This window comes from Aethalodelphis obliquidens, unplaced genomic scaffold (genome assembly GCF_003676395.1).
Source record: "Aethalodelphis obliquidens isolate GAN/ISIS:26980383/991018 unplaced genomic scaffold, ASM367639v1 scaffold37, whole genome shotgun sequence".
In the NCBI taxonomy this organism is placed as follows: domain Eukaryota; kingdom Metazoa; phylum Chordata; class Mammalia; order Artiodactyla; family Delphinidae; genus Aethalodelphis; species Aethalodelphis obliquidens.
This window is the reverse complement of record NW_020837981.1, coordinates 10850008-10875874: the sequence shown is the minus strand read 5'-3', so window position 1 is coordinate 10875874 and position 25867 is coordinate 10850008. Positions and strand designations below refer to the sequence as shown.

The 25867-nt window shown below is 36.1% G+C and overlaps 1 protein-coding gene across 6 annotated transcripts in view; it reads left to right on the top strand.

Moving 5' to 3' along the window:
• Positions 1–25867, top strand: part of ADK (adenosine kinase) — a 486725-nt gene that overhangs the window by 32595 nt on the left and 428263 nt on the right. For all 6 annotated transcript variants that reach the window (XM_027129816.1, XM_027129817.1, XM_027129820.1 and 3 more), the window contains one exon: positions 8809–8883. In XM_027129816.1, the coding sequence (XP_026985617.1) occupies positions 8809–8883 (75 nt within the window). The remainder of the gene's footprint in view (positions 1–8808; positions 8884–25867) is intronic.

The window sequence follows — 25867 nt, the reverse complement described above, 5'->3', positions numbered from 1 at the left end:
ATGTGATTATAGACCATTTGCTTATCTTTTCTTTAGAACTGCCAGTTCAGGTCTTACCCATATTTGTAAATATAAGTTGTCTTTTTGTTGCTGATTTGTAATTCTTTCGATACTTCAGATATAAGTTATTTGTTAGATATTACAAACAAACATACATACCTTCCTATGTAGCAAATAAGCAAAAAAGACATGTCTTTTCATTTTCGTAACAGTGTCTTTTGGGAGCAGAAGTTTTAAAATTTGAAATTGAATTCATTGATTTATTTTGTTTATTACCTTTTGGGTTCTTAGAAATCTTTCCTTCTTCTTATGTTTTCTTCTGGAAGCCTTGTAGTTTCAACCTTCACATTTAGGTCTAAGATCCATCTTAAGCTGATTTTTTGCTATCGTGTAAGGGTTTCCTCAAAAGGATTTTCAGTCAATAGATTAGATAGATGTAGGACTTTTCCTGGACTCACTGTTCTCATCTGTTGACCTATTTGTATATTGTTACACCAATACCGCACTTTCTTAATTATTGTAGCTTTGTAAGCTTGGTGCTGTTTCTTTAAATTTTTGATAGAATTTAGCAGTGAAGCCAACTGGGCCTGGAATATTTTTTGGATGAAGGGGTGAAAGGTTTTAAATTACAAATTTTGATTTCTTATTAAAGAAATGATAAATGAGTATTCAGATTTAACATTTTTTCCTGTGTCAGTTTTGGTAAGCTGCATTTTTAAAGAAATTTATTCAGAATTGTTGGATTGTTAAAAAGATGTTCATAGTATACTATTACTGCCTGTAGGAACTGTTTTATGTCCCCTTTTTCATTCCTGGTATTAGTACTCCTCCCATGCCTTTTTTTTTTTTTTTTAACTTTTTGGGATCAGTCTTGTTAGGGGTTTATCAAATGTATTAATCTTTTCAAAAGCCCAGATTTGGGTTTTGTTGAACTTCTATTTTGGTAATAGTTTTCTATTTCATTCATTCATTCATTTAATCTATTTGGTTTATTTTTGCTGTCATATTTTTATTTTCTTCTGCTCTTTGGGATTTAATTTACTCTTTTTCCATTTTGTTTTGAGTTAGAAGTTTAGACCATTGATTTTAAACCTTTCTTGTTTTCTAACATGTGCATTTCATATATAAAATGTTCCCCTCTCAGTACTTTTTTAACTAATTGTGGTGTAGTTGTGGTGCACGGGCTTAGCTGCTTTGTGGCATGTGGGATCTTCCTGGACCAGGGCTTGAACCTGTGCTCCCTGTGTTGGCAGGTGGATTCTTAACCATTGCGCCACCAGGGAAGCCCTACATGTGTTTTTAAAGTCTTTAATTTCACTCAGCAATATTTTGAGGCTTTCAGTGTAGTTGTTTTACACATCGTTTATTCAGTAAATGAATATTGCAGTTGTTGGGTGTATTGTTCTATAAATACCAATTAGTTTCATTGTTTTATTTACTTAATTATTAACTAATTATTATTAATTATTAAATTGTGATATAATTCACATGCCATAAAATGTACCATTTAAAACTGTACAGCTCAGTGGTTTTTAGGATATTCACAGGGTTTTACCTCCATCACTACTATCTAATTTCAGAACTTTTCCATCATCCCCAAATGAAGCCTCATACCTGTTAGTAGTTACTCTCCATTTCCCCTGCCCATCCCCTGGTAACCACTAATCTACATTGTCTGTTTGAATTTGCCATATTCTGGACATTTCATAAGTGGAATCATATATTTGGGCTTTTGTGCCTGGCTTCCTTCACTGAGTACAATGTTTTCAAAGTTCATCTATGTTGTTACATGTATCAGTATTTCATTCCTTGTTATGGCTGAATAATATTCCATTGTATGTATAGACCACATTCTGTTTATCCATCAGTTGATGGATATTTTTATTTCCACTTTTTGGCTGTTACGAATAATGCTGCTATAAACATTCATGTCCAAGTTTTTGTGATGTCACATGTTTTTTTTTTTTTTGCGGTACGCGGGCCTCTCACTGTTGTGGCCTCTCCCGTTGCGGAGCACAGGCTCTGGATGCGCAGGCTCAGCGGCCATGGATCACGGGCCCAGCCGCTCCGCGGCATCTTCCCGGACCGGGGCACGAATCCGTGTACTCTGCATTGGCAGGCGGACTCTCAACCACTGTGCCACCAGGGAAGCCCTGTCACATGTTTTAATTTCTCCTGAGTATATACTTAGGAGTGGAATTGCTGGGTCATATGGTAACTTTATGTTTATTTTTTTGAAGAATTGCCAAACTTTTTTGTCAAGCTGGCAGCATCATTTTATGTCTCCACCAGCAATGTGGATTCCAATTTTTCTGCGTTCTTGCCAATACTTGTTTTTGTCTAGCAGTATCTGCCGAGAGGCTGTATGTGCTTGATGAGGCATACCTTCGGTGCCCAGCCAGGCTTACAATGCTGCCATAGCCTCTATTTCCTGCTTGTGCAGAGCCTCATGCTCAGAGATGATTGCTTAGTACCTTTTCAGGTCTTTCTTGAGCATGCCCACAGGCCAGGGCACATGTATAATACATGGTCTCCTAGATTCTCAGGAATATTCAGAACTTTTCAAAACCCCTTATGGATATCTCATGCCCCACTTTTCCTTTTAAGTTTTTTTGGTTAGCTGCTTGTTTGTCCCAACTGCTTCAGATGGCTGGGGTGTTAAAGAATTGCAGCCAATTGTTTTTGACAAATGCCCCGGGGGAAAAGGCTGTTAGTACTGGGGAAACTCTGAGTCAGGTCAAATAATGAGAAATCTTGGAGTAGGAGTTTTTCGGGTAACTGCCAGTAAGCTCAAATAATAGCACTTTTCTGAAAATGGGGCTTTGAAAGAGCTCCAGTTCTGTTCCAGCTCATCCAGTGGCTGGTAGGCCCCTGGTTTCCACTGTGTTTTGGGGCTGTTGCTTTTAAGGCTGCCTTGGAGCTGGTTAGGGGGGATGGGAATAGGGCAAGTTAAAATGCCACAAAGCTTGCTGTTTTTACTGAGATTCAGCCTTTTTTTTCCCCTTGAATAAATGCTCCTCAGGTGTTGCAAGCCTTTGGTTAATACGTGGAGTTCTGAAAGTGTTGATTTTGACTTTTTTTGCTAGTGTTCTTGTTGCTTTTACGGAAGAGAGGATTTTTGGAGGCCTTTATTCTGCCATTCCTGATGTTATCACCCTAATTGTTTCTTAAACATTTAAAAATATTCTTACTTTTTCTTTCTTTTAAAATACTTTACAAGGTTTTTTTTTTTTTTTTTGATTTTGAAAGACTCGCAAGAAGTTGCAAAAAGAGTACAGAGAGTTCCTATGCACTCTTCACCCAACTTCCCCCAATGATAAAACTTATAAAACCACAGTATCTTAGCAAAACCAGGAAATTGATGTTGGTATAGTACTATTAAGTTGACTATAGATGTTATTAGAATGTCACCAGTCTTTGCATACACTGCCTTTTATTGACATGGTGGTGGTGTGTAGTTCCTCGAAATTTTATCATGTCCAGATTCCAGATTAACACAATTAGGGTATTAAACTATTCTGTCACCACAAAGAAACTCCTTTGTGTTATCCCTATATGGTCACACCCTCCCCCCCAGCCTTAACAGTTGGCAACTCTTGATCCGTTCTCAGTCAATGTAATTTTGTCATTTTGAGAGTGGTATATAAATAGAATTTTACAGTAGGTAACACATAGATAAGGCTTTTATTTTCACTCACTATAGTGCCTTTGAGATCCATCCAAGTTGTATCATAGTTCATTCCTTTTTAATGCTGAATATTAGTCCATTGTATGGGTGTACCACAGTTTCTTTACCTAGTTACCTATTGAAGGACATTTGGGTTGTTTCCAATTGTTTACTATTACCAGTAAAGCTGTTATGAACATTTGTGTACACATTTCTGTGTAAACTTAAGTTTTCATTTCTCTAGGATAAATATCCAGTAGTGTGATTCCCTAACTTATTTTTGTGTTGTCTGTTTTACTAACTACTAAAAGAGGGGTGTTACAATTAACTAAGACTGTGAATTTGTCTATTTCTTGTGTTTCTCTCAGGTTTTTTTTTTAAAGTATTTTGAAGGCATTTATTTTGTTTCTTGGTGAATTGACCTGCTTTTTTTTTTTTTTTTTTTTGCCTCTCACTGTTGTGGCCTCTCCCGCTGTGGAGCACAGGCTCTGGACGCGCAGGCTCAGCGGCCATGGCTCACGGGCCCAGCCACTCCGTGGCATGTGGGATCTTCCCAGACCGGGGCAAGAACCCGTGTCCCCAGCATCGGCAGGCCGACTCTCAACCACTGCGCTACCAGGGAAGCCCTGACCTGCTTATTTTTATGAAATCATTTTATATCTGGTGATGTCTGCCTTGTTTGATATTAATATAGCCACTGTAGGTTTTTTATGATTAGTATTTGCATGGTATGTCTTTTTATCCAAGCTTTTTGTTTTTAAATTCTCTCTGTCTTTATATTTAAAGTGTATCTATAGTAAATGGCGTTTTTTTTTAATCCAGTGTGACAGTCTTTATTTTTCAATTGCAGTGTTTATCCATTTACATTTAGTGTGACTACTAATATGGTTGGGTTTAAGTATACCATCTTTTGTTTTCTATTTATCCTATGTGTTATTATGTCTTTCCTGCTTTTTTTTTCTAAATTGACTATATTTTAATTTTTCATTTTATGTTGTCTATTGGGTTTTTTAGCTATACCTTGTTGTGTTGTCATTTGGTGATTGCATTAGGAAGTGCAATATTCATTTTTAACTTACCACAACCTATTTTCTTGTTGTTGTTGTTGTTGCTTTCTTTTTGGCCATGCTGTGCAGCTTGTGGGATCTCAGTTCCCTGACCAGGGATTGAACCCGGGCCACGGCAGTGAAGGCCTGGAATCCTCGCCACTAGGCCATCAGGGAACTCTATTACAACCTATTTTGAATTAGTGTTCTATTATTTGACCTTTGACGTAATAAGTACCTTTAAAATTTAACCTTACTCTAGACCCAGTCCTGATCTATGGGAGCCTGAGATAAGCAGCAGTCTGTTGATAGAAGTTAGAACCTGGAATCGAAAAATCCCTCAAGGCTCTTGTGATTATCATATGCCAGCTATTGAGAATACAAATGTAATTAAGGTTAAAAAAAAAAAAAACAACTTTACCTTTTATGTTGAGATAAATTGATTGAGATAAAGTACAGAGCAACCCTTAAAATTGATTAAAAGTTCATCAAGGAACTTAACAGAATCTAGGGAGGAGGAATGAGTAAAACTAGGAGGTGGGCAGCAGTGCCTTAGTTTATAGGAGCTATCATTCACATTGTGAACTGCACCCTTTGGAGTTGTCCAGGGGACAGCCTGTACACTTTTACATGGGAATCCTTAGGTACGAGTTGGGCAGAAAAGATTTTCTAAGAGAGCTGGCATATGAGAAATTTTAAAAAGGTGAATGGGCGTTTGCTAGGCACAGAAGTATAGGGGAAGGACCTTACAGTCAGTCTTTTTCAGGGCACAGTGAGGTATTATGATTGGAAAATGGATTGTATGTGTTAGAATGGTGAGAGATAAAGTTAGAGAGGCACTGTATTTCAGTGATTGTAATAATGCACATTTCTTCACATTTTAACATCTCTCAGATGCATTTATGCCTTGCAATCTCCATGGGAAGTTGGAATCTTATGATTCATGGCATCTCAGATTTGATGAAATATTGTAGGTTCCAGCTAGACTCAATTTCCTTTATGTTTTGTATTTTATCCTCTACATAGTTGTAAGGGGAATAACTTTTAAGTGGAAAAATATCATTATTTGTTTAAATAATATAATTCGGTGATATTGTACAGGATTTATTGTGGCTAAAAAAATAGCAGCAGTGTAGGAATTTAGGCAAGGTCTGTAGAGGACCTAGTTAAAGGCAGCGCCAGTCGGGTGTTGTGGGGTTCCTGGTAGATGAACTGTTGGAACAAACCAGGAAGATGCAGTTACTACTAAGAATGGTGCTTATTGATGGAGAGAGAGGAATCACATATAAAGTTGAGTTTTCTGAATTTAAAAAGGGGATGATTGCTGTAACAGTTAAGGACACTCATCAATAGTGTTTATTCTGGCACCAGATGTAAGTAAATAGTTTTGCTGACCAGAGGGCTAATCAATATCAATATATCAATAAACAAGACAAAGTTTTCTCAGGATCTTTTACGTAATATCTACGTCAGTGTGTAGTATTTGTAGGTTGTCTAACAAAATAATAATTATAGTATAGGTTTATGTTGGATGGAGCCTGAATTATGAGACACTTCAAAATTACTGACCAAAAAAAAAAAAGAAAGAAAGAAAAAGTCATTCAGAATCTTTCATCCTAGCATCCATTCCAGGAAAAAGACATTGCTAACATTTGGAACAAAACAATAATCCTAGTATGGGTTAGTCATAGTTTTTGGCCATAGACCAGCCCCCATCTTGTTCACATCTAATAGGACAAGTTCAAAGTAAATGCTTACTTAAATAGTATCTTCATTGTTTAAGAAGGGTGATACAGTATTTATTGGCGTGGACACTAGTTTGTATTTAGGAAACTAGCCATTTTGAAGAATTAGTGTTTTTAACAAAGTTAATTTGTCATACTAGAATGAAATCATATAATAGTTTCTCATTTACGTACACTGATGGAGAGGAAAATGACGTGAGTAGTTTAAACTTATTTGCTTTTGGAAATAATTGTATAGTTTTTACTTAACTTACTGTTTGAAGACACCTTTTATCTGCTGTTTTAAATTTTATTGTCCCCACCTCTTACCTTAGCCACTGTTGCTGCAACAGGTTCCACACAGGCTCCGGACAATTCCAACTTGACAGCATCTCTCATCAAGTACACATGCTGTGTACTTCTTGCAGTGAGGAACAGTAGTCAGTGTATAAGTTCTTCCTCTTTTGTCCTTTACACGTGGAGCTCTGAATCACATTTTACATATTCTTCTCCATAAGCAAAGGTTTTGTTGGACAAATAAGTTTAGGAATGAGTTTAAACATGGTTATTGTGATTCAGTGTGCTCATTTTCCCCCATAATTCTTTGTAGAAACCATAGGCCCAGAGAGGTTGAATTAATTTGGTAATATTATTTTTAATAAATTTTCAAATAGCGTGTTATGAACTATTTTGAGAATGCAGGAGATGTGCAAAGGGCTGACTTCTTAAAAAGAAGTATCACAGTTACATTCCTTGAAACCAAGAGGGGGGCTTCCCTGGTGGCGCAGTCGTTGAGAGTCCGCCTGCCGATGCAGGGGACACGGGTTTGTGCCCTGGTCTGGAGGATCCTACATGCCGCGGAGCGGCTAGGCCCGTGAGCCATGGCTGCTGGGCCTGCACATCTGGAGCCTGTGCTCCGCAACGGGAGAGGCCACAACAGTGAGAGGCCCACGTACCGCAAAAAAAAAAAAAAAAACCAAAAAAACCTAGAGGGGACCAGTTGGGGGTGGAGAGACTGACATGGGGACAGGAGGATATTTTTTTGTGATGATGGAAATGTTTCATATTTTGATTTTGGTGGTGGTTACATTACTGTATATATTGAACTGAACACTTAAAAAGCGTGAATAAAAAGAAACAACCAAGCAGCTCCCCTGTGCTTTTTTAAAGAAAAATAAACAAGTTCTAAGAGTTTTTATTGTTTGACTAATAATACAGAAATCAGGCAGAGAAGTCCCTAATGAAATGATGGTCACGTTTTACTGTATCTGCCTGTTGATCCTTCATTTTCTAAGCACTTATTTTCTTTTTATATTAGACTTTTATTTTGATTACAGATGCCCGTGTGAATAAATAAATGCCTTGTCTTTTATGCCTCCCCCATCATTTTTCTTTAAATAGAAAAAGGGACAAATTTCTCCTAATTGCATATTCAGCCATAGTTGCCCAATCTGTGATTTTAATAAGAGACTGTAATTCAGTCTTCTAAATCATTTTACACTATAATTGTGTAAGGCTATACCTTACGAGGCTATACCTCGTTCTCCTAAAGGAACTTTTGGGTATCAGTCCTATTGATATTACTGATAACCTCCAAATGGTGAGGAGGGTAACTGGTATGGAGGCAACTGGAAGAGAGCTTGAGCAAACTAGATACCAATGGGAAATTGCACAGAGGCAAATTTTATTGCATAAACTAGAAGAATGGCTCTCATTGAGGCTGACCCAGCTATGGCCTCTGGTCCATTTCTTGCTGTCAGTTGGTATCAGTTGTGGTGGAATTCTATCTTTCCCTCAGTTTTGAGCCGTATTGTAATCAGTTATGGAAAACAGACTCCCTCAAAGTCTGTTAAATGTAATTGAAAATTACACTATCTATGATACCCATTGTGAAGGTCCCACCCCAGTCATTCAGTTTTTGAAGGGTAAGGCTGTTGCCTGGATTCCTCCAGGACTTGCTGTATGCTCCCTAATAAACTTTGATTAGATCAGTATTTTACTATCTAGAGAGTTAAATATCTATCATGTTTGTTGAGTATAAAACTTTATTGTGATAGACCTTAAAAAAATTGAATTTAATTAGCTTTAGTCATTAGCTGTTAAATATTGTGGAAAAAAATCACATGATCTGGTTTCTTCTTTTGTTATGTTTTATTTCATCCAATTTAAAAGTCATTCTCTTTTCTAAATGGCTTTGTGCTTCCTCTAAAATGTCGTCCTACATGTAATAGGCAAATCAGAGGTTTAATAAACTAGTATGTTAAGTTTATTTCCAAGGTAAAGTGAAGATATTTATTTTTATATTTGTGCATTTTACACATCACCTTACTTTCAGAAGTATTTCTAACTTGTATTTTGTGTTTTTTTTTAGTGAAAATATTCTCTTTGGAATGGGAAATCCTCTTCTTGACATCACTGCTGTGGTGGATAAGGATTTCCTTGATAAGTAAGTATTAAGCTCTTCATATGTACTATGTGAAACTTACATCTAAAGAAAAACTGAAAATTTTAGAATTGAATTTACTGTTTAACATCTTCAATTGGAGGAAAATTCAGGAAATTTAAATCTGATAATAGCAAGTGCACCATTATTACTTATTGAGTAATTGACCGCAGTTTTCCCTGGGAAAACTTAGGTACATTTGTTCATTCCTGTTGCTACTTTCACTTGAAATTTATTTTTTTATTCTTTGCAAGGAAGAAGTATGTGAATAACCTAATGATTTAATTTCCACATTTTAAAATTACTGTCAGTGAACTAAATCTATAGTGGTACCATAACATATGGGAGAAGGAATAGGATTAGAGAGGGCAAGAAGAATATGTAGGACTTAATTCAGACACCGTGAATCTCCACTGTTTCCCCCTAATAATAACTTTTGATGTTAATTTAGCTGAGAAATCATTTTGTTTATTTATCTGTCTGTGATGATTTGGTGCAAGGAAAAAAAAGTACTAAAAAATATTTAATAATGAGAAATTAAGATCCCCTTCCCCTTGAACACCCCAAGTTCTATGCCCAGGGACAACCACTTTTAAAAAAATATTATTGAGGTAAAATTTACTTAAAATTAAATCATAATTTTAACTATTTTAGAGTGTATGATTCAATGACTGCTAGGACATTTGCAATGTTGTACAACCGTCACCACTATCTAACTCCAGGACATTTCATCACCCCCAAAAGAAACACATAGCCATTTAAGTGGTCATTTCTGTATTCCCACCTGCCCTCCCCACCTCTCCCCAATCTCCTGGGAGCTACCAGTGTGTTTTCTGTCTCCATGGATTTGCCTGTTCTGGATATTTTATTTCATATAAGTGGAGACATACAATATGTGGCCTTTTGTGTCTGGCTTATTTTACTTAACATGATGTTTTTCAGTGCTCTTCCATGTGTCATCAAAACTTATTATTAGGGGGCAATAGTGGAGATACATGGTGTTTGAATGGTGGATGGATGTTTGAATGGATACATGGTGTCCTACATATTCTTCCTGCCCTCTCTAATCCATGTTGTAGCATGTATCAGTACTTCATTCCTTTTAAGGCAGAATAATATTCCATTGTTTGTATATACCACAGTTCGTTTATGCATTCATCAGTTGGTGGAGCCATTGGTTGATGGGCACTTGGATTGTTTCGGTTTTTAGCTATTATGAAGAAAGATGCTGTGAACGTTCATGTACAAGTTTTTGCATGGGTATATATTTTCATTTCTTTTGGGTATATGTATTGGAGTGGAATTGCTAAGTCAGATGGTAATTCTGTGTTTAGCTTTTTAAAGAAGCATATCCTTACCAAAACGTGGTCTTTTTTCCCTTTTTAAAATTATAGCCATCCTGGGACTTCCCTGGTGGTCCAGTGGTTAAGACTCTGTGCTTTCATTGCAGGGGTCATGGGTTCGATCCCTGGTTGGGGAACTAAGATCCCACATGCTGCGTGGCATAGCCAGAAAAAAAAAAAGGAGAAAAAATAAAATTATAGCCATCCTAGTGGGTGTAAAGTAATATTGTGGTTTTGATTTACATTTTTCTAATTATTAATGATGCTGAGCATCTTTTCATGTGCTTATTGGCCATTTGTATATCTTTGGAAAAATGTGTATTGAAGTTCTTCACCCATTTTTTAATTTGTTTTTTGTTGTGGTTGTAAGAATTCTTTATATATTCTTTTTTTTTTTTTTTTTTGGTACGCAGGCCTCTCAGTGTTGTGGCCTCTCCTGCTGCGGAGCACAGGCTCTGGATGCGCAGGCTTAGCGGCCATGGCTCACGGGCCCAGCCGCTCCGTAGCATGTGGGATCTTCCCGGACCGGGGCATGAACCCATGTACCCTGCATTGGCAGGCAGATTCTCAACCACTGCGCCACCAGGGAAACCCTATATATTCTTAATACTAGACCCTTAATAGGTTTATGATTTGCAAACACTTTCTCCTATTCTGTGGGTTATTTTGACTTTCTTGAGAGTATCCTTTAATGTGTAAGTTTTAAATTTTGATGAAGTCCAGTTTATTTTTTCTTTTGTTGCTGTGCTTTTGCTGTCATATCTGAAAATCTGTTGCTAAATCTAAGGTCACAATGATTTATGCCTATGTTTTCTTCTAGGAGTTTTAGTTTTAGCTCTTAAATTTAGAGCTTTGATCCATTTTGAGTTAATTTTTGTATCAGTTGTGTGTTAAGGGTTCACTTCATTTTTTTTGCATGTGGAAATCTAGTTGTCCCTGCACCATTTGTTGAAGAGAGTTTTCTTTTCCCCATTGAGTGGTCTTGGCCCTCTTAAAAATCCGTTGACCATAGGTGTTTGGGTTAATTTCTGGCTTCTCGGTTCTATTCCATAAGTCTGTATGCTTGTCCTTATTCCAGTACCACACTGATTTGATTACTGTAGGTTTGTAGTAAGTTTTGAAGTCAGGAAGTGTGAGCCCTCCAACTTTGTTGTTGTCTTTCAAGGTTGTTTTGGCTATTCAGTGTCCCTTGCAATTCCTTGTTACTTTTAGGATCAACTTGTCCATTACTGTAAAAAAGGCAGTTGGAATTTGGAATGGGATTGCACTGAATCTGTAGATCAGTTTTAGAAGCATTGCCATTTTAACAATATTAAGTCTTCCGATTCATGAACAGGAGATGTCTTTCTTTAAGTTGTTTCAACAGTGTTTAGTAGTTTTAAGTTTAGAAGTCTCGCATTTCCTTGGTTAAATTTAATCCTAAGTATTTCATTATTTTTGATGCTACTGTAAATGGAATTGTTTTCTTAATTTCATTTTTGGATTGTTCATTGCTAATACATAGAAATACAACTGATTTTGGGGGATAACCATTTTTAACAAATTCTGTTTTTTAATGTCTTGGAGATTATCTTTATAACTCTTCATCTGTATAAATTCGAGTGTCAAAGGATCAGGCAAGAATTTATAAATGTGTAAATTTGCCCTATTGTAATATAATAGGAAATAGGTTGAGGCGCCAAGGACAAACTGGAGAATGTGTCTTATCCTAAGAAATTCAGATACAAATTTTTAAAATATACTTTGCTAATCAGAAACACTCCTGCATACAATTATGTTAATGGTTTTACTTCTGATTGCCTTGTACTTTTAAATGATATAATATACACACATTAAAATATTTTCTTGTATCAACTTTCAATAGAATCCTTAGACTTCTCATTATATAGAAATAGAAGTGCCTCTATTCTTCCGTCTGCTACTTCGCTCCTTTTAAGTTCTGTTAACCTTCTACTTTAACTCCTGACTCTAACTTCTAGTCTAACTTTTAACTTTCTACTTTCTAACTTCTGTTTAACTATATTTTTTATTTTAATAAAGATTGATATGTTTTCATTCTGTTAGCTATCTATAATTGTCTTACCAACTTTGAATACAAAGTGGTAGTGAAGATTGAAACTCACTTAAACATACTTAATACTAGTATCACTGTATTTATCCCTTTTTTCAGAATTAAATAGTATACTAAGAATGTAGAGTAGGTGTAACGTTTGGAATGTAATTAGAGCACTTAACTCTATTAACAAACTAAAGAAAGAAAAATCACATTGTCATCTCAATAGATAGAAAAACCATTTGCCAAAACTACTATCTATTCCTGATAAAGTTTCTTATAGCGTTCTTAGAATAGAAGGGAACTCCTTTAACCTCATAAAATTTGGGTTAGGGAAAAGCCTACTAATAACATAATTCCTAATGGTGAAAGTCTGCATGCTTTCCCCTCAGATCAGAAACAATTCAAGGATGTCCACTCTCACCACTTCAAAATGTATACAGTGGTCCTGAAGATTCTGTTCAGGACAATCAGGCAGGAAGAAGTAAAAGACATCCAGGTTGCAAAGGAAGGAATAAACTGTTTTTATTTCCAAAAGGCATGATCATTTATGTAGAATAACTGATGGAATCTACAAAAAAAGCTACTACCTGATTTCTAGAATTATTATAAAGCTACAGTAATCAAAACAGTGATATCAGTGTAAAGTTTGATGGCATAGAATAGAAAGTCCAGAAATAGACCCACGCAGAAATGGACGACTGATTTTTTTTGTAATTAATTAATTTTTGGCTAGGTTGTGTCTTCGTTGCTGCACACGGGCTTTCTCTAGTCACAGCGAACGGGGGCTACTCTTCGTTGCGGTGCATGGGCTTCTTATTGCCATGGCTTCTTGTTGCGGAGCACGGGCTTCAGTAGTTGTGGCTTGCAGGCTCTAGAGCGCAGGCTCATTAGTTGTGGCGCAAGGGCTTAGTTGCTCAGTGGCATGTGGGATCTTCCTGGACCAGGGCTCGAACCTGTGTCCCGCTTTGGCAGCGGATTCTTAACCACTGTGCCACTAGGCAAGTCCCTGGACGACTGATTTTTGACAAAGGTGCAAGGCAGTTCAGTGGAGAAAGGATTGTCTTTTCAACAAATAGTGCTTGAACAATTGGTTATCAACATGCATAAAAATGAATTTAGATCTGTATTTTGTACCATATACAAAATTAACTGGTAGAACTAAACGTCAAGCCTAAAAGTATAACACTTCTAGATGATAATATAGGAGAAAATCTTTGTGACTGTGGTTTAAACCAGAATTTCTTAAATGTAGAACACCAGAAGTATGTTCTATAAAAGAAAAATTGATAAGCTGGACCTTTTCAAAATGAAAATTTTTACTATTGGAAAGACACTGTTAGAAGAATTAAAGGACAAACCACAGGTTTGGAGAAAATCTTTGCAAAGCGTATGTCTGATAAAGGACTACCAGTCAGAATACATAATGAACTCTCAAAACTCAATCAGAAAAGAAACAACCCAATAAAAAAATGGGCAAGGCATTTGAACATTCACCAAAGATATATGGATGGCAAATAACCACATGGAAAGGTACTCAGTCTCTTTCATTATTAGGGAAATGTAAATTAAAGATACAGTGAAGTACTACCACACATTTGTTAGAATGGCTAAAATTTTAAAACAAAGCATACCAAATGTTGGCTAGATAATGGAGGAACTACAGCTTTCTTCTCATGGGGAGTTAAAGTGCTGCACTGAATTTCAGTTTAAAAAGTTAAACACACGTCTATTTGATCCAACCATTTCATTCTTAGATATTTACCCAAGAGAAGTGAAAACATGTGTCCGTACAAAGATGTGTTCACTAATGTTATGGTGATTTTTGTTTTTAATAGCTAGAACCTGAAAGTTATCTAAATGTCTATCAACAGGTGAATCATTAAACAGATTGTTTACCCATACATTAGAATTCTAGTCAGAAATAAAAAAGGAATAGAGTATTGTTTGGATGAAACTCAGAATAATTGTGTTCATTGAAAGAAGCCTGACAAAAAAGAATACATACTGTATCATTCCATTTATATTGAGATTATAGGGAATTCAATTTATAGTGACAGAAAGCAGATCATTGGTTTCCTGTGCATATGCCAGGGTGTGGTGGAGGGCAGGAAGGAGAGATTACAAGGCAGGAAGGAGAGATTACAGAGAGACAGGACCGAGCTTTTAGGAGTGTGTTCATTACCTTGATTGTATAATGATTTCATGAGCATATACATGTATCAAAACTTACCAAATTGTATACTTTAAATATTTAAGATGTATGTCAGTTACATGTCAGGAAAACTTTATAAATAGAACAAAATAGAATCAATTGACATGAATTTATGCGTTTAAAGTTAGAACTCCTTTGTTTGCTTAGTGTGAAATGTTTTGCCCAGGAAATCAACTAATTGATTGTCACTGTTTTAAAAAAATTCTAATAGCATATAAAAGTACAAAGAGGAAGTAAAAAATCTTGAAATTTTATGACGTGTAACCAGTGTTAAACTGTTTTGATGAACATGCCCCGGACATCTATGTATAACCCAGAGAGATATTGTATATGTTTGTGTTTATGGGATAATACTCTGTGTAGTCTTAGGAAATTAGCTTTTTTTTCACTGTACACTATGTTTTTAAAGGTTCATGCAAATATGATCAGAGTGATTATGATGTGGCAGCTGTGTGCTGACACTATTGGGAACTCAAATAGCTTCTTTGTTTCACTAGCAGCTGATCCCAAATGGCCAGCTGAAGTCTTATTTTTTTTATTTTAGGAGGGTTTTAATCAGTAAAACTGACTTTTGAAATCAGTACTTGGAGATAAAAGGCACATTTTTGAACTCTAATCATAAAAAGTAGAGCATTCTCTTTCTTATATTCCTGACCATTTCTTCCAAAATACACTTGAAAGTGTTCCTCATCATTTCAACAGACTGTGTTTAACTTATGTTTTAGACCATGTTTAGATGAGTGTTTTATATTTGCATGGTGTAAAAATAAATTATCCAGGAATAATTTGCTAGGTACTATAACAAATGAATTAAATATATACTTATTAGTATCTTACACTATAAAAATGAATTAACTGTTAAAATTCTTATAAAGTATCTGTTTTTGTGATTCTGATTTTTTTTTAAAAAGTACTTGGCCTTTTCAGTTAAAAAAATATTGTAAAACTAGTACTAGTTAAAAAGTAAGCTAGTACTGAAGGTTTTTAAGGAAAAAATCAGTTCTTTGCTGCATCTTCCATCTTTCCCCTTGCTTTTACCCCATTCTGCATAAGTGCTGTTTTTCCAGAAGATTTTAAATTCTATTAGCTGTTTTTTCCTGGTATCTGCCTATTTCTAAATAATATGCTAGTATTTGTGTGATTTTTCATAAGGGTGATTGATTGGAGAGGCAAAGGACAAAAGTTCCTTTAATGTTAGGAAAGGATACAAGAACATGATTCCATTAGGAAGGATTCCAGAATAGAGGGTACAATAGCACTGTGTGGAGGGGCACACTTGGTCTTCAAGCCACTGGGAGAATAGATGACCAAATCTTGTTACTGGGTGATGGTGGAGAGGATTCCCTCTGACCTTCTGAGAACTTTGCTTTTGCAATTCTCTCAGCATTTATACACTCTCTTGATTTTTTTTTTTTTAATTGTTGGAGAGTCTCTGATTACTTTTGTCCTTGTTAACCAGGTTCTAGTTACTTGTCAGAAAGCCTCTGCATTCCTGAATGCTTACTGGGAGAATAGGTGAATTGGCGGTTAATGTCTCATAAATACCCATCCACCTAGCCGTCCTAAGCTTAGGGCTTTCTGAGGTCTATCTCTCTAGCTATTTCGATATTATATATAGTCTCTGTTATGATACCTAAGGATTTAGCTCTCTTTCACTCACACCATTTCCTCTTCTTCATCTTCCCCATTTTGTTATATTACATTAAAACAAATATAAAAAATGGTACAAATGAACCTATTTACAAAACAGAAATTGAGTCACAGATGTAGAAAGCAAACTACGGTTACCAAGGGGGAAAGGGATGGGGGGAGGGATAAATTGGGAGATTGGGATTGACATATATACACTACTATATATAAAATAGATAACTAGTAAGAACCTACTGTATAGCACAGGGAACTCTACTCAGTACTCTGTAATGACCTATATTGTAATAGAATCTGAAAAAGAGTGGAGATATATATATATATATGTATAACTGACTCACTTTGCTGTACAGCGGAAAATGACACAACATTGTAAATCAACTCTACGCCAATAAAAAAATAATTAATAAAATAAATAAAAATTTAAAAACCAGATCAGTAATCATTGTGAACAGAATTGTAGTCTTTGATTACTTATAAAACTTTTTTTCTTTCAGTGTATCTTGTGTTCATTTGCACTATTTTCTATACACTTATTCAAATTTTCAATAGCCACTCTATTAAGTCTGTAATGTGCCTAATAAGCACTCTCCCCGCTACCCGTTCTCCTCAAAATCAGTAAGTCTATCAACCTCTTTTCCTCTGGTGACCTCCCTTCTTCAGTTCTCCATCTTTGTGCTCCAGACTGAACTGGTTGTGTTGCTAGACTTGTCTTTTTTTTTCTTTTCTTTTCCTTTTAAACAGCAGTCTTCCTTTATCTCATGTCGTCTTTATTGGTTTTCTGTGTGTGTGTGTGTGTATAGCATATCCATCAGAGAAAGAGTGCATAAGCATATGGTAATTTTTTGAATCTTTGTATATGTCTGATGATCTTTAAAATTTTTTTCCCCTCACGTCTTATTGATTGGTTAGTATAGAGTTTTCTTTGAGAATTTTGAAGGCATGTGCCATTGTCTTCCAGCATCTAATAGAACTCTTTATATTACCAGTTTTTTCTCTATGCAAGCTTTTAGAATTTTTTTTTGACCTTGGTATTAGTAAATTATCATTATGTAACATTTTGTTCTTGTGTTATGGATGCATTTTTCCCCCTTGTCTGTCTAAGTGTATTAGAGTTGGTTCTGTTTGGTTTTTGAATGTCTTTTCTTTCCTGCTTTATCTTTGTTCCCTGTGGATTGTTCTTTTCTGGTTGTTTATTGTGGCCTTTCTCCTTCATGGTGGAGCCTTTCCTCCAATATTAGGTGATCTTTGGCTGTCTGTTCTTATTTAAGGGTAAGACATTAAAACTTATTCTGTTTATTTGCAAAGGAATAAGAAAAAGTCTGGAAGGATATGTTCTAAACTCCAGCAGTCATGGGAGGGTGGGTTGGCTAAGGTGGGTACTTTTATTTCAAAATTCTATACAATTTAATATTTTTGTAACAATCCTTAATTGCTTTTATGAGTTTTTTTTTTTTCTTAAAGCTTTAATGAAGTTATCTGTTGCTATGTAATAATAGTTATCTATTGCTATGTAATACATAACCACAAAACTTGGCTGCTTAAAGTAACAAACATTTAGTCTTTCACACGGTTTCTGAGGGTCAAGAATTTGAGAGTGTGGCATCGCTGGGTGGTTCTGGCTTAGGGTCTCTGATGAAGTTGTAGTCAGTCTGTTGGCCAGGGTGGCAATCATTTCAAGGCTCAACTGTGGCTTCCAAGCTCATTGATCTGTTGGCTGGCCTCAGTTTCTGAAGTGCTGTTGGAGTGAGGGCCTCAGTCCCTCACTTCATAAATCTCAGAGTGTCCTAAAAACATGGCAGCTGTTTGCCCTATTGCGAGTGACTTGAGAGAGAGTAATAGTGTAATTTTCCCTAGATGGAAGCTGCAGTCTTTTTTTTTTTTTTTGCGGTACGCGGGCCTCTCACTGTTGTGGCCTCTCCCGTTGTGGAGCACAGGCTCCGGACGCGCAGGCTCAGTGGCCGTGGCTCACGGGCCCAGCCGCTCCGCGCCATTTGGGATCCTCCCGGACTGGGGCACGAACCCGTGTCCCCTCCATCGGCAGGCGGACTCTCAACCACTGCGCCACCAGGGAAGCCCTGCAGTCTTTTTTATAACCTATTCTTGGAAATAACATGTCATCATTTTTGCCATATGCTTGTTATTGGTCATACAAACCAAACCTGGTATAATGTGGGAAGGCACTACACATGGATTTGAAAAACAGGAGGCAGGGATCCTTGGGGGCCAGAAGGCAGGCTGTGATCGTCAGCCTCCAAGATGGCTCCTGATGATCCCCTCTTCCTGGCATTCTCGTGAGTAGTTCCCTCCCACATTGCACTATGGCTGATCTGTGTAATAGGGCAGAAGTGATGGTATCCTACTTCGGAGATTATGTTGTAAAAGACAGTGTCTTCCATTGTGGCTGCTCTCTTCTTTCTCTCTCTCGGACATTCAGACACCTTGTGAGAGGCTCACATGACTGGAGGTAGAGGCCTCAGGCCTATAGCTGTTGAGGAACTGAGACTTGCCAACAACCATGTAAGTGAGCTGAGAAGTGGCTTCTCCATTCTCTGTTGAGCCCTGAGATGATTGCAGCTCTGGCTGACAGCTTGACTACAACCACGTGAGAGACCTTGAGCCAGAAAAACTCAGCTAAGCTACTCCTGGATTCCTGACCCTCAGAAACTGTATGGGATAAAGACTGTTGTTTTAACCTTCTAAGTTTTGGGTGAATTTGTTACATAGCCAAAGAACACTAATAAATAAAGCCAAAAAATTTTTTTTCAAACACACACACACACACACACATGCATACCCCACATTCAAAACCTCATTGGCAGGTTGGTATATGTGGGTTTGAAACCACTAGGTGGCGTTTCAGGGGGCTCTGAGGAGCTCCGGTTCCTTATGTCTCAGCGCAGAAAGAATTCAGTGAGAGGCAAAGTGATAGATAAGAAGTGAGTTATTAGAGTAGGCCGCTTGTGAGGCTTACAAGTGGGCAGATGAGAAGGTGCTGCGCCCCAAGAACTTAGTGGGCTACAGTTTTATAATCAAAGGAAAAGTGGGAGGGGGAGAAGACCACCTTCTTCCTCATTCTTGAGTAGACATCACACTTCCATCATCAGTTCCTCCTCTGTGTCGGGTAGGGGAGTTTTCTTGTCCCTACGTGGTCAAACCGGGACTGTCATGGCACTATGGAAAAATTATTCCATGTCTCAGTACAATGAGGGTCTTTCACTTTGAAGTGTCACGTTTTTATAAATTATTGTTTTTTATGTGTACAGAGAGCATGTCCAAGGGGTCATTAACTTACTGAGCTCACTGGGCAGGATGTGGGTCTCATGCCACCATTGTTTTATTGTTTGGGGGCATGTCTCATACTTCTGTTGCATGGTTTTGTTGCTAAGCAAGCCAGCTTGGTTTTGTGGTTAAGCAAACCTGCTTTCTTGAGTGATCAATAACTTATAGGGGTGTCCCATACTTTTTTTTTTTAACTTACAATCCTCTGGTAGGATTAACTTATTTAATTACCTACTTCGTCCCTTTACTCTGTGCCTATCAGGTTGGGCTTGTTGACTGATGGGACTTTATTGTGGCTTGGTTATGCTAAAAACCTATTTTGGGGGGCTGGGGTGTGACCCTTAATGTTAGTATCTGAAAGTCTAAAGAGTCTGTTCAGTTTCTTTACAGAAAAGTCTTCTATTTTCCTTTCTGAAGGTTTAAGCTTGGCTGCTTTATTCTGAGTTGGCCGGGGAAAGGGGGCTAGAGATACCATAATTAAGTAGGCAGTTTCACCTGTCTCTCCCTATTCCCCCTGGTTTGCCTGTTGTTCCTTAGTTCTGAGATACTTCTCTTTGGTTTCTTGAGGTAATAAACCTCTAATTTATCTCTAATTTATTTTAGGAATTGTAAGTTGTGATGGTGAGATGGTAGTCCATTCCCTTACTTGTAGCTCCAGGCCTTATCTGTAACCTCTGAGATTTAGGGTTTCTGCAGGTGGACTAAGCTTGCTTATCATAAGTAGTCTCTTTCAATTGCAAATGAGATTTTAGTTTCTTTAGTGCTGCTGAGTTCCTCATCTGCTTTCCTTTTTCTGAAAATTTGTGGAAACCTTTTGACCATTAATGCTTAATTACATTAGTATTCTTTTTTTTTTTTAACATTAGTATTCTTTTTGCTCCTGTAGGTGTTTGCCTTTTTTTGTGCCTTTATTATCATTTTAACAGTCTTGGAATGAAGAGTAGATAATCTTTCTGCCATACATAAGTGGAAGTCCAAGGGGTGTGAGTGTGTGTATTTCACTATTATTATATGTACTATAGCAGGAAATGTATAACCATGGACTCATAGGATTTTTGAGACAAATTGGAATTTGGAGATAATTTAGTCTTCTTTATTCATTTTACAACAGCGGAACAGGCTCAGCAAAGTTAGATGTTTTGCCCTTGATTACAGTTAGCATTGCAAGCCTGAGATGGAATCTGTATCTCCTGACCCTATTTGTTTCTTTTTCTACCATGCTACACTAATTACCTTTATTTTTTAAACAGATGATTAAATTATTAACAGTTTGAACCTATTGTACAAACTAAGAATTAATAACTACATGCCAGATTTTGGGGATTCAAAATGGGTAAGCCTGGTTTCTATGTCAGAGCAGTCTCTGGATAAATAAAAATGATTTTCTTACTTTCCTTTAGTTCATATCTTTTGTTGATTACTGGCTTCATCTTTTGTTTTAACTGTTTAACAATTTGTATATTTATGTGATGATCTTAACTTATGATTTGCCAAACAAGCAGTGTTTTGAATAAAAGAGAGGGTTTTTTCCCTTTAATTTACAATTTCCTTTGACTTTCTTGACTCACGTTACTCTCTTCTGCTTTCTAATTTCTTACTTGAGAGGAAGCTCAATATATATATTTTTTTGTACTAGGTTTACAATTTAGTATAAGCGTTGTATGCAGTGTTTATAAACATTGCTGGGGAGAGAGGCAATTAAGGAAAGTATCTTACTAAATCTTTTCTATATACAGTAAGCTCTTGGTGCAAAGGAACTGCACTATGCTTTTTTCTTACATGACCCTTGGCATGGTGCTGGATACATGTTAGGCACTTGGTGAATAGCGTTTGGCTGAAAAACATTTTTTTATGAAAGGCTTTTTTTGAAGTGGAGTTTTAAGTGTTCAATGTTAAAAGTTAATGAGAGGGCTTCCCTGGTGGCGCAGTGGTTGAGAGTCCGCCTGCCGATGCAGGGGACACGGACGGGTTCGTGCCCCGGTCTGGGAAGTCAGCCATGGCCGCTGAGCCTGCGCGTCCGGAGCCTGTGCTCCGCAACGGGAGAGGCCACAACAGTGAGAGGCCCGCGTACCGCAAAAAAAAAAAAAAAAAAACAAAAGTTAATGAGAGAATTGATATTTTCTTCACATACATTTTTGTGAAGATATATTTTTCACATGCTATGTTTGTCAAGCTTTTCAGAGCAGTTTTTTAAAGAACAAGAACCATCATATTCTAATGGTCTTTGCACACTGGACTGGTATACAACAAAGGGTTGAATCTAAAGAAGGGCCATGGAGAATCCATCTGAAAAACTTTCAAGAGTAAGGAGAAAAAACAAGAGTATAATAATTTTTAACAATTATTATCTGACAATAAAGCATTATTCAACATGTATTAGGTACGTTTTTATATGGTATTAGTTTAGTCCTCATGACAACTTTATAAGGTAGTTATCCTCGTAAAGAATAACAGAGCTTAAGTCATTTGTTCATGACCAAAAAGTGTATCAGTCATTGTGCAGTAATTTGAAATACATGCTTGTTTTAATTGTAAAACCTGTATTCTTTATTTTCTACTATCTTACTATGGAAGTATTAATTTGAAAGTGAAAAACTCAATTATATATCCAGATTTTTTGAGTGTAAATTAAGTAGATACATAAAGGCTCATAAACTTAATGAAATTCTATTTTCCTTTTAGTATAGATATAGTGTAGATGAGAAAAATGTGTGTAGTTTGCTCCAAAAATTGTTAACATTTAGTTTTAATTAGTGCATCAGAGTAGATTAATAATTTCTTTGTGAGAGATTGAAAGACTCAACAATTCTCTTTTTGACTGAACTTTCAAAACAGTGCACTTCTTATGTTGGGAGGATGGTATGTTGTCTACAATTGACCTGTTTCCAGAATAGAGCAAGCATTGCCATGATTCAGAAATATCAACTAGATAATTATTTGATATTCAAAAATTAAATTTCTTCTAGAGTATCCTAGTCTTTATTTGAAGATTGTAAAGCTGGTTTTTCCCTTGAATAAGAAAAAATTAGGATCTGAGAAAAGCAGAATTAAGTTAGTTTGGGTGTATCCAATTTGCCAAAATATTACAACTGAAAATAAGTAGGACACGTGTGGTAGGAAGTAGGCTATTGAGAATAATCTTTTCCAGCATATTGAAGAGACACAGTGGGTGTGAGGGGAGGAGGAAATATGGAACATATAAATACTTCCAGATGAGTATTGGTGTAATTATGGGGAATAAAGGAAAGGAATGTATTAATAGGGATGGAAAACAAATATGTAAGACAGATTTGCCTTAATTTTTCCTGACACCATATAAATACCACAGAAGTAAGAGGAATGAGAGAATTAATGAAATGGTAATCGGGAAATAAAAGTCATCATTAGAAATAAAAATACTCAGTTTTAAGAAGGGAAGCTAGAGTAGTTCAGGAAATGTGTTTCTCTCACAGACATGAATCCTTAATAATATAATGATATGAACCTTAGGTAAATCTTGATTAATGTAAGCATACATGAAAGATACTACTTAATGTTTACTCCAAAAATACTCAAAGTAAAGTTGATCATAAATTTCAATGCTGATTATTCAATGCCAAAAATTTACAGATGAATTATTTGTATAAGTTAAGATGAATTACTTTGATAAATGATGTATATTAGGTGTGAAGGTGAAACAATATTTGGAGTGTTGAGTGAGACTCCTTATATACAGTTAAAAGCTATCATTGTTTTGTTTAAAACTAATTGTGAGATGCTCTGACACTTTTGTAGTTGTCTCTGTATAGCTATTCTGCAGTATTTTCTTCTACAAGTTATAACATTATGCTTTGTGTATTTAGGTCCTTAATTGATCCTGAATTGATTTTTGTATATGACGTGAGGTAGGGATCCAGTTTTTTTTGTTTTTTGTTTTTTGTTTTTTGCACCAAAATATTTTATTATTTTACAGATGTAAAGAGGAGAACTCTTTGATTCTATTTTTAAAATAAAGCAAATAATTGCTGGTCACAATAATCCTGAATACTCCTCAACTTACAACACCTTTTTGTTTGGGACTGAATAATAATGTTTCAAGATTCAGTAAAATTATTTGTCTTCATATAAACTAAACTTCTAATGTTGGTCATAACAGGAGTTTGCTACACTCAGAACATGTAGAAAAAAGAAGAGAGAATGAAAAACATGTTACAAAATTTGTCTCTGTTAACATTTGCAGAGAAAAACGAGAACAGACAGAGATTTAGAGAGAGAGAGAGAGAGAGAGGGAGAAGGAGAGAGGAACCATAATATGAATTACCATCCTCCCACCATCAAAATCTTCAAGGTGATAGGCAAATAAAGACAAACTTAGGACCAGAACTCGCAACGGGATAGACATGTATGTGTATTGGGATCCAGTTTTTAAAAAGGTTTTCCTTTTAGGGAATCAGCTATTATATTACTATATTGTGAATAGGCCAACTTCTACCCACTGATCTGCAATGACAATTTTTATTTATCTATAGTTTGGTCTCTGGCTTCTTAACTTTTTTTTTTTTTTCCCTTCTAGTCTGTCTGTCCTTGAACTAATATAGCCCTATTTTTATTTTGTTACTAAAGCTTTACACTAAGTCTTGATGTCTGATGGGCAAGTCCCTACACTTCGTTTTTATTCAGGAATTTTCTTAGCTGTTCTTGGCTCTTTTGTCCACAGATTTTAGAATAGCTTGTCAGGTTCTACAAAAATTGTTTCTGGGATTTTGTTTGGAATTACATTACCTTTATAGATGAATTTGGGAAAAATGAGATCTTTAACATAAGAGTTTTTCTATCTATACATGTATTTCTCCATTTAGTTTATGTATTCTTTTATATATTTCAATAACACATAGGCTCTAAGTACATTAGATACAGGGTTGCAAAATGAATAGTTTTGATTTTTTTAGACTTACATATCTTATGGAGTGGTCATTGCTAAATTTGTTAGCTTCAAAAATTATAAAAATAAATGATTCTTGGAAAAAATTCAAACCATGTAGAAGAGATTAAAAGTAAAAATGAAATCTGGGGTAACTTACTGTCTCTGCAGCAGCAGTCCACTAGTACTTTCTGCAATGCTGGGAATGTTGTATATCTGTGTTTTCCAATATGGTAACCAGTAGTCACATTTAGCTTTGAATGTTTGAAGTGTGGTTAGTGCAACTGATGTGTTTTTTTTTTTGGGCTGTGCCGCAAGGCCTGTGGGATCTTAGTTCCCCGACCAGGTATCAAACCCGTGCCCCCTGCAGTGGAAGCACAGAGTCATAACCACTGGACCGCCAGGGAAGTCTGACCACTGATGTATTGAATTTTAAAATTTTATTTTATTTTAATTAATTTAAATTCAAATAGTAATGTGATTAGTGGTTATAGTATTAGACACTGTAGCTTAGGTCTTATTGCAAAATTCAGTTTTCTTCGTAAGTGTACATTTTTGTTAGGTTTATTCTAGGTATTTTTAAAATATAGTTGTTGCGATTGTGAGTAGAATTTTTTTTCAACAACTTTTTAAGATTGTTCGTGGTATTTGGAAAGGCTACTGAATTTTGAATATTTCCTTTAGCTTAGTTACCTTTGCCCTTCTTTAAAAGAAAGATGATCTTCGGCTATTTTGATTTTTGTTTAATGAATTCCAGATTCTTAGAATTTGAAATAAACTGGTATTGAAATTTGAATTTGAAATAAACTCTGAATCTTTATATTATTTCATATTAAGTAATTGGTTTTGAGTTGTTCTGGAGCTTCTTCAAATAAGACCTAAATTATGGACGCTAAATGAACATAGACTCATTTATAAAGATTTCATTTTGCCCCAGATATTGTAAGACGGTATTCCTCGTGGCTTCTCTGATTTTCAGACCTGATTTTTTTTTTTAAACAACCTTGGTCTGTCTGTCTTTTTTCTTTTTTAATATTTATTTATTTATTTGGCTGCACTGGGTCATTAGTTGCGGCATATGGGATCTTTAGTGGAGACATGTGGGATCTAGTTCCCAAACCAGGGATCGAACGCAGGCCCTCTGCATTGGGAGCACAGAGTCTTAGCCACTGGACCACCAGGGAAGTACCTCCAGACCTGACTTTTGAGGAAATATTGAGGAAAATGGTATTCTTAAGGCTTACCTAAGAATGGATTCATTTTTAACAGTTCATTTGAGCTCAGTATACATTTTTTGGAGCACCTGCTTTGTGTTCAGCATTTTGCCAAATACTGGGACTACAGTGTTAAATAAGTTTCTTGCCTTTAAGCAGCTAGTAGTGTAATTGAGGAGACAAATGTAGAAAGAAATTGATTCATATACTGTGGCATTATAGAATACAGGTTAAGATTGTGCTCTGGAGTGACTTGTAGTTGTGTGACTTTGGTTATATTTCTTAATCTGTGGAAGCTCAGTTTCCTTGTGAATAAAATAGGAATATTATAGT